This window comes from Mesoplodon bidens (genome assembly GCF_964165515.1).
Source record: "Mesoplodon bidens genome assembly, chromosome: 3".
In the NCBI taxonomy this organism is placed as follows: Eukaryota; Metazoa; Chordata; class Mammalia; order Artiodactyla; family Ziphiidae; genus Mesoplodon; species Mesoplodon bidens.
The window spans coordinates 104067320-104076617 of NC_138178.1; the positions used below are offsets into that span (position 1 = coordinate 104067320).

At 47.3% G+C, this 9298-nt stretch overlaps 1 protein-coding gene across 1 annotated transcript in view; it reads right to left on the reverse strand.

Moving 5' to 3' along the window:
- Positions 1-476: 476 nt before the first annotated feature.
- LOC308614989 (uncharacterized protein C14orf93) overlaps positions 477-9298 on the reverse strand; it is a 21146-nt gene continuing 12324 nt past the window's right edge. Inside the window, exons 3-7 of the mRNA XM_081229871.1 lie at positions 8134-8454; positions 3717-3778; positions 2999-3102; positions 2047-2159; positions 477-1757 (exon numbers count right to left, since the gene is read on the reverse strand). Of these exons, the coding sequence (XP_081085997.1) occupies positions 1338-1757; positions 2047-2159; positions 2999-3102; positions 3717-3778; positions 8134-8454 (1020 nt within the window). The 3' untranslated portion in view covers positions 477-1337. The remainder of the gene's footprint in view (positions 1758-2046; positions 2160-2998; positions 3103-3716; positions 3779-8133; positions 8455-9298) is intronic.

The window sequence follows — 9298 nt, forward strand, 5'->3', positions numbered from 1 at the left end:
TTAAGGTATTTTACAGAGTCTATCTCTCCAGCCTCTTCTCTCAGCAACATCCCCTCCCCAAATGGTTCTGCAGTAGAACTGCACATTGTCTGTGCTCTCTCTTGCCTCTGGACTTTTGTACTTGCTATTTCCTAGGTTTGGAACACTCTCTTGGCTTCCCCTTCCCTCCTGGTTAACTTCTCCCCGTCTTTCAAGAATCAGTTTAAACACTCTCCGAGAAGCCTTTCCAGACCGCCAGAGCAAGTTAGTTACCCCTGTGGTACATAGCCATGGTAGCTACATTCCCCCATCATCACACTTATCACAATTCATTTCATTGCCTACTTAAATGCCTGGCTTCCTGACTAGACAATAAAACTTCTGATCAGTATCTAACCTGTTCAACAGTTTATCCATAGCACCTAGCACAGCACCTGACGCCTAGTTAAGCAATCAATATTTGTTATATGATTGACAGAGTGAAGAGAAAGCCATGTTTACTTCTCAATCCATCCAAAAAGGCACAAATTTTGTGTGTGTATATATATTCTGCATGTGTGCTTGTGTGCACACACACACACACACACACACACACATACACACACTCACCTTCCTCAAAATACAGCTTGGTTGACAGGACTAAGAAATAGCTACCAAGCCACGTATACTGCTTGGTCACACGGTGGGAAAGCAGCTGCTGGTGAGACAGGGGAACTCTTTAAGCCTTAATTTCCTCATGTGTACAATGGGAATAATAAAATCTTCCTTATATAATTCAATAAAGAATAGCTATTACATCTAGATCCCAATTCCCAAATACGGTGGAGCCTGTGTTCTGCTCAGAAGAATGAAGCCCATGACTGAAACTGTCCACCAGGTGGCAGTATTACCCTGGCCTGGTCCTGTGCTGCTTCCCTACAGAGCAAGACCAGCAGTCAGGGGAAGAAGCAGAAGGTACAACCAAGGGCCGCTTCCCTAGAGCTTTGAGTGAAACCAGAAGAAAAAACAACTCAGAGACCAGGGCATACGTCAAGAAGGCCTCCTGTTTCTTGGACCCATCCTCCTCCTTTTCTCATCCCAGGCTCCTCCGAGGCACTGTTATGCTTAGGAATAAGCATTTTCTGGCTTGTCGTTCACAGCGGGGTGGCGGGGGGGGGAGTTTTTCCCCCTTGGAGATAAGTCCTTTTACCCCACCAGAGCTGCCAGCTTCCACTTCTAGTGGAGACTGTGTTGAGAAGAGAGGCAGATTTGCTTTCTCAGACTGCAGAAGACATCTCGTTATTCTGGGAAGCCCTGTGGCCACCCATTTTGAGGACATGGGAAGAGGCGGGTGCCAGAGTTATTCTTGGTTATAGATTTCACTCATCCTTTTCCACCTTGATTTCAATGAACGAGTTCAAGTCAGGACAGCAGGTTTTGTGGGGTTGGTCGAAAGATGGGGAGACAGGTCCATTCTCATCACCTCCCTCATCCTCCTCCTCTTGGAAATTAGGATTGTAAAGTTCTGGTGGAAGGAGCTGGGCCTCAGCAGAAGGTAAGCGGTCTGAGGGAGGTCCATACACACGGTTGGCTTTGGTGCCATGCTTAGAGTTGGCATCCAGGTGGTAGCAGAGCTGCGTGAGGCGCTGGGCCCGGAAACGGGGAGGCCGGGCTACCCAGACACCTGGCTCATTAAGGCTGTCCTCTTCATCTGACATCAGCTCCTCTGTCACACCCTTCCACAGGCGTTGGTCCTCAGGGCCAAAATGCCTCATGATGCTGGATCGGTTGGCAAAAAGCTAAGGTAGGAGCCCAGGACAGAGATTAGGAAAAGCAACAAACCATGCATTAGGTTTGGGGAAAGGCTTTGGGTGGAAGGGAGGCTGTGTAAAATCTGTGCCCGAGAGAACCAAGTTCTCAAGAGAACCCAAGTCAGATCTTAGAACTGGCTCCCTTCCTCCTCGTCCTCTGCTCCGTTCCTGGATCTCAACTCTTTTCTCAGATGCCACGTCCCCTGGCCCTTCCCACTGTGACTTATTTATTAGGGTTTAGAGTTTAGCATCTTGAAAGGAAAGACTAGAAACCTACCCGATATCTGCGACTTCGAAGTTTCTTCTCCTCTTTTTCTTTTAGGCCTTTAAAGGGGTTCAGGGAGTTGCGGTACTCACGCCTCTTAGTAAGGAAGTAGGCTACACAGGCTCCTGGTGGGGAGGGAGAAGGCAGGCAGCAAAAAGCAGGGTCCTCAGCCCTTTTTTTTTGCCCTAATACTACTGGATGGGAGAGGGGTGAACCACTGTTTAGACGATGGGCTTTCTGTATATATCCATCAGCATCTATTCATTCCTCTCTGGTTTAGCTCCCTCTGCCCACCTCCGTCTCCAACAGGAACTCCTCCCACTATAAAAAGACAACTCCAGGGAGGGAGGGAGGGAGACGCAAGAGGGAAGAGATATGGGAACATATGTATATGTATAGCTGATCCACTTTGTTATACAGCAGAAAGTAACACACCATTGTAAAGCAATTATACTCCAATAAAGATGTTAAAAAAAAAAGAGACAACTCCAATGCTTCTGTAAGTCCCTTCCCCCACTCCCAGTTAAACCTGCCCCCATTCTACTCAGCTGACAGCAGATTACAAGTATTTTTTCAGCAGAAGCTTTCTTAGTGCTACAGACAAATAACAGAAGAGCAAGGAAAGTAGAAAACCCAGGACATAATATTTAGGGACAAAAGGGCAGGGCTGGATTCTGACCTCCTTTTCATAGCACCCTAGATTCAGAGTCTGTGTGTAAATGTCATGCATGATGGTGTCCTGGCCCTTTCCTTCTCCCATTTTCATTTCAGACTGAGTAGGGGAATAAAAAAGCAATTAGAGTCAATCCTGTGTATATTGTAGGTGAAAAGAATAACCAAAACCAATTTTTTAAAGTCCTCTATTTTCAAAACCACCTAAATCATCTCCATATGCCTCTTCTCCTCTGGCCAGGAACAGGGGATGAAGAAAGGATGGGATGGGAGTTAACTTAGTGTTTCTCACCTTTCAGCTCCTTGTCAGTGTAACTGTGGGGACTGGTTACCAGCTCCTGCTTGAGCTTTTCCAGAAGGAACTTCACTACTGAAATATTCCAAGAGGACTTGATGCTGCCACAAGAGAAGAGAGTGAATAAGGCAGTCAGTATTTTAGTTTATTTATTTATTGTTTGGCTGCACCACGTGACTTGTGGGATCTTAGTTCCCCGACCAGGGATGGAACCCGTGCCCCCTGTAGTGGAAGGGTGGAGGTTTTTTTAAAAATAATTTTTATTTATTTATTTATTTATTTGGCGGTACGCGGGCCTCTCACTGTTGTGGCCCCTCCCGTTTTGCGGAGCACAGGCTCCGGACACGCAGGCCCAGCAGCCATGGCTCACGGGCCCAGCCGCTCCGCAGCATGCGGGACCCTCCCGGACCGGGGCACGAACCCGTGTCCCCTGCATCGGCAGGTGGACTCTCAACCACTGCGCCACCAGGGAAGCCCGAGGGTGGAGTTTTAACCACTGGATTGCCAGGGAAGTCCCTTGTCAGCATTTTAAAAGCTAGACAGAGATTCCCAGCACTAATCAACTTCATGGTAAAGTCCTCCATGGCCTAAGACAGTATACAAGGGGCAATGGTGAGATGGAAGCCTCAGCCTCACTGTTATACTGGAGCAGCCCCCTCTATTTCCCTCTCCTTGGCAAAGTTCCTTATGATCTTTTCCCTCAAGAGGATCGTACCTTTCAGACCCATTGAATCTCTTGTCATTGGTGATGTGGTTATGCACATTGTGGACCAATTTCTAGGGGAAACAAACAAACAAACACAGAATCAAGCCAGGAGCAAATACGATGAAACCTTCCTCTGGTCCCTAGGCACTGTCCCTATGGGGTTCTCTGCCTGAATCCTGCCCATAGTCTAGGTACCATTTCTGTTGATGCCCTTTCTTAGCCAGAGAGCCGATCCAAGTTAGTATTTCTAATGAACCCTCCCTTTCTTTCCTTTTCATTTAATTTGTGTGGAGTCTCCAGGATGACCCCTGGTCTTACTTCTGTTCCCAGGGAATATGATCACTACAGTAGAGGGTTTCAAACACTTCCACAAACATACTCCTAATAGCAAGGAGAGAGCAAATATACACCAGGGCTACTGCAAGTGGACATTTCTTTTTTTTTTTTTATTTTAATGTTATTTATTTATTTTTGGCTGTGTTGGGTCTTCGTTGCTGCACGTGAGCTTTCTCTAGTTGCAGTGAGCGGGGGCTACTCTTTGTTGTGGTGCGCAGGCTTCTCATTGCGGTGACTTCTCTTGTTGCGGAGCACGGGCTCTAGGCGTGCGGGCTTCAGTAGTTGTGGCACGCAGGCTGCACAGCGCAGGCTCAGTAGTTGTGGCGCACGGGCTTAGGTGCTCTGCAGCATGTGGGATCTTCCCAGACCAGGGATCGAACCCACGTCCCCTGCATTGGCAGGCGGATTCTTAACCACTGCGCCACCAGGGAAGTCGCTACCTTTGCTTATACACCTTTAATGATGGGTTCTCACTAGTTTTTTTTTTTTCTTTTTTTTTTTTGCGTTACGCGGGCCTCTCACTGTTGTGGCCTCTCCCGTTGTGGAGCACAGGCTCCGGACACGCAGGCTCAGCGGCCGTGGCTCACGGGCCCAGCCGCTCCACGGCATGTGGGATCTTCCCGGACCGGGGCACGAACCGGTGTCCCCTGCATCGGCAGGTGGACTCTCAACCACTGCGCCACCAGGGAAGCCCCCTCACTAGTTTTTGACTTAGCTACTATTGAACATCTCTAATTGTTAAAAAATTTTGCCTCAGGGGCTTCCCTGGTGGCACAGTGGTTAAGAATCCGCCTGCCAATGCAGGGGACGTGGGTTGGAGCTCTGGTCCAGGAAGATCCCACATGCCGCAGAGCAACTAAGTCCAAGCGCCACAACTACTGAGCCTGTGCTCTACAGCTTGCAAGCCACAACTACTGAGCCCACGTGCCACAACTACTGAAGCCCGCGTGCCTAGAGCCCGTGCTCCGCAACAAGAGAAGCCACCGCAATGAGAAGACCATGCACCGCAATGAAGAGTAGCCCAAGCTCGTCGCAACTAGAGAAACTCTGCGTGCAGCAACGAAGACCCAGTGCAGCCAAAAGTAAATAAATTAAAAAAAAACCTTTGCCTTAGATGCTCCAAAATCTGACCCCAGTTTTGCCCTAACAGCACCTGAAGTATTTGAAGACAGCTTCCATGTACTCACCAAGTCTTCTCTTATCCCGTCTAAATACCAAGTCCTTCAACCATTCCTCATGACATAGTTGCCAGACAGACTCCTCATGAAACTATGAGCCTCTCTGGTTTGCCAGTGTCCCTCTTATAACATGGCACATGGAACTGAATCTAACTCATCTGTTGAGGTCTGGCCAAAGGGAGCATTACTTCCCCGAGTAGAACTCTATACTTCTAGGAATGAAACCCAAGATGCTGTACCTCTCTTAGCAAGCCTATCCCTACTCTCAGTGTCATAGGGTTCATTCATAGTGAGCTTGTAGTCAACTCAAGTCCATTTTTCACATGGATTACTATCTCCACCATTCTGCAACTGTTTTTTTTTTAAACTTTAATGTAGGATTTTACATTTCTTCCTATTAAGTTTAGTTTTATTGTTTCTGATTATATTTTCATTCCAATGTCCTCCAGTCAATGGAGATTACCCAGTCCCAAACTGATGGGATGCTCATCTCAGGATTTCAGCTTCATATTAAAAAATGCCCAATTTACGCTCCTACCCCTATGGCTGCCTGACCATATCAACTTAGGAAATTCCTGTTAACTCTTTATGGTTAGGGTCTCCACTCTAGACTGTTGTACTAGCTTCATATTTGATATAGTTATTTTACCTCTTAGAAGTCCAAATTTGAAAAATCACAAAAGATGGGTAAATGCTTCAGAACGAATTTGTAAGAGTTGCAGAAAAAAGGAAAAGAAAAAAAAGTAGGGTGGGGGAGTTGTATAGCTTCCAATTCAAGTGGCTTGGAAGAGATCAGCTGATAAAAATCCAACCAAGCTTGAAGTGGAAAGGGAAACTACTCTAGACAATAATAAGCATTAGGACTGTAAAGGCTGCTGTCTCACCTACCTCCTGAGGGAGCTAAGAAGGAATACTGTCCCCAATGGGTGGCTGGCATCTGCAGCAGCCCAAGGAATTAAGATTCCGATTTGGTCCTTTTGGATCCCTAGCAGCAACCCACAGCAGCTTCATCAGATTGGAGAGATGCCTCTCTCATTCCTTCCCAGAGCTAAAGGTTGGAACAGTGAAGATCTGCAACTATCCCTCTCCCTCTAAACCCACAGACTAATACAAGAACATTTTATATCTTTCTCTGTGACGGGCAGCAAGACTCCCTGACTGGTCCTCTCACTCCTCTTCAAGCACTGTAACACAGAGCAGGATGACTGAGAATGCTGTCCTCCCAGAAGGTCCCATGCTGAGCTCTCCAAAGGGCAGGAAGAAGCCAGGCCTCATCACTAGACCTCTTGCTGGAGGCAGTAGGCACTAGAGGAATGGAACTGATCAAAAATCCTGATTTTATGCAAATTTCAATTATCACACATTTATTCACAATTTAAGCACTATGAATTTTTGGGAAATCCCTTGAAATGTACTTCTAGGTATAAGCTTCCATTTCTATCACTGGCAACAACAGTGCCCTCTTGGGCCAGAAATCCATGACAGAGAAACTAAACCGAGTCCCTGTTCTTTTTTTTTTTTTTTTCCTTTAATATTATTTATTTGGTTGCACCTGGTCTTAGCTGCAGCACATGGGATCTTCGTGCGGCATGCGGGATCTTTAGTTATGGCATGCAGGATCTTTTTTTTTTTTAGTTGTGGCATGCAAACTCTTAGTTGCAGCATGTGGGATCTAGTTCCCTGACCAGGGATCGAACCCAGGCCCCTTGCTTTGGGAGCATGGAGTCTTAGCCACTGGACCACCAGGGAAGTCCCCCTGTTCCCTGTTCTTGATAAGTGACATGTCACTGAACATAACCAAAATTTGAAATGAAGGTTAGAAACCAGTTGATACTGATTATGAATGGTGTCTTCTGGAAGAGAGAAAAAAAAAAAAGAATCTGTCAATGTAAAAACAAATCAAATGAAAGGCAGAGTAAGAGTAGGATCTCTTAGGAAAAGAAGGAAGTAATATGAATAAAGGAGGTATAAATGGTAGTCAGCTGTTTTCAATCTTTACTAAAACTGTAACAAGGAGAAATGAGTTCTATACTATGATGAGATTTTGCTGGATGTCAGTGGTGACCTCCACTCCTAACCAGAACCCTCAGGTTACCTCATCAGCCATTAGCCAGAGAATGGAGACCCATTACCGTCAATGGGAACACGATACGGCTAAAGAACATCCCCATAGTTATCCAAAAGATGTTTTGGGCGACAGAGCTGATCCAAAGGTCTGCGGTCACCCTAAAACAGGGTTTCTCAACCATGGCACTATTGACATTTTAGGCTGGATAATGGGGGTGTTGGGGGGAGACATCCTGTACACTGTAGGATGTTTAGTGACGCTCCTAGGGCTCCGAGCCACTGCAAGGTTTCAGGCAGAACTGGATCATATCAGTACCTTCCCTGCCAAGTGCTCTGAGAATCACTAGAATCTCCAAACCTTTTATACCTGAGCTGAGTGTCTAGTGGCCCTCTGCATCTTCGGGGTATGGGACCACCTCAGGACACCTTGGCCTTTCTGCCCAAGGGGACCTCTGCTACTTACCTGAACACTGGTAATCTGCAGGCAGTTTCCAGTGCTACTCTGCTGCAATCAATCTGCTTAACCCCTTAAGGATCTTCCCACCAGGATTATGAGATCACCAGGAGACATAATGTAATTATATAATTATATATATGATATAATTCCCTTATCTTTAAAAGGAAGACATCAATCTATCTGGAAAAACCTAAAGAAGTTCCACTGATAGCAGCGGGGCTGCCTGTCCCTGGGCTAGGGAAGAGGCTGTCTCCTTCTTGCCCCTCCCACTCCAGCAGCCTTCAGGATACCATTCATTCGATATGGGACATTTAAAATCAACCCACATTTCCCTCTTCACTTATCTCTCCAGACTGAAGAAAAATGTGTAGAAATTGAGCTCACTCACAGAGAGGACCAGATCCCGCTTGCGCCTGGAGTTCTTCTGCCCACTCCCTCTGGTCCTGCATGGGGAAGCAGTAAACCCTAGAGAGTGTCTCAGCTCCCCAGTTCCCCCAGGGCCTGATTCTTCCAAGGCACCTTCCAGGGCAGCAGCAGCACTGAGCATGTCCTCGGGGTGGGGCGGGGGCAGCTTGGTTCCGTTTTCCGGCCCTGTCTCTGAGGTTGTCCGCTGGATCGCCAGTTGTGTGGCTGGTGAAAGCTGCTTGGCGTAAGCAGGGGCCAGCACCCGCTGCACTGCACCCTCAGAGGCCACATAATCATCCACCAACTAAGAACATAAAAAAGAATACCCTATTAGCCAGCCAGGCTTACAGGAACCTGATCAACCATCATTCATTGGCCAAGTATAATGAACAGGAAGTGTGGGCAAATATTTCTGTGGGTACAGGGCCTCTCATGTTGGGTCATTACCATAGGACTGATTATACGGAAAAGGCATGTTTCTGACGCTTTGTGAGTAGTCATTTATGCTTTGTGCTTGAGTATAGGAAATGTAGCTAGGTAAGTGTTTTGCCTGAAAGGAGTTGAGGGAGGAAGTGAAGACAAGAAAGGAAAACAAAGCAAGAGAAGGAGCAAGAGAATAAAATAACAATAAAAAGGAGAAATACGGGAGCAAAGGAGGGACATATAAAGTCGGAAATCTCTAGAGAGGCCAGCACTGCCTCCCCGACCCCGCCCTTCTCCCTTTGCGGGGCCAGTGTGTGCCCTCACCTTGATCTTGCCCCGGCCACATCTGACTGTCACTGCCCTGACTGACACCTGCTTGCCTGCCTGTGCCCTCACTCAAGGACATACAGGGTAGGGGAAGGAAGGAGGGAGGAAGTGGGGGAGAGAGAGAGGGAGAGGAAAGAAGAAAGGAGGGGGATTTTTGCAGCCAAGAAAACAAAACAGTGAAAGTGGGGGGAAAAAAACACAGAAAGAAGTGGGGGAGGAGGCTGAGATTTATAGACCTGTGAGCTGCTTTCTGTGCTGTGAAATCTAATTCCATCCTGTCGGCTTGGAAGCCTTCCTGCCAGAAAGAACCACAGCTCAGGGCACTGCCTGGCCTGGTACCTCCTGCCTCCTCCCACCTTCCCAGCTCCTCTCCAACAGTCCCAAACCAAGGATAGACA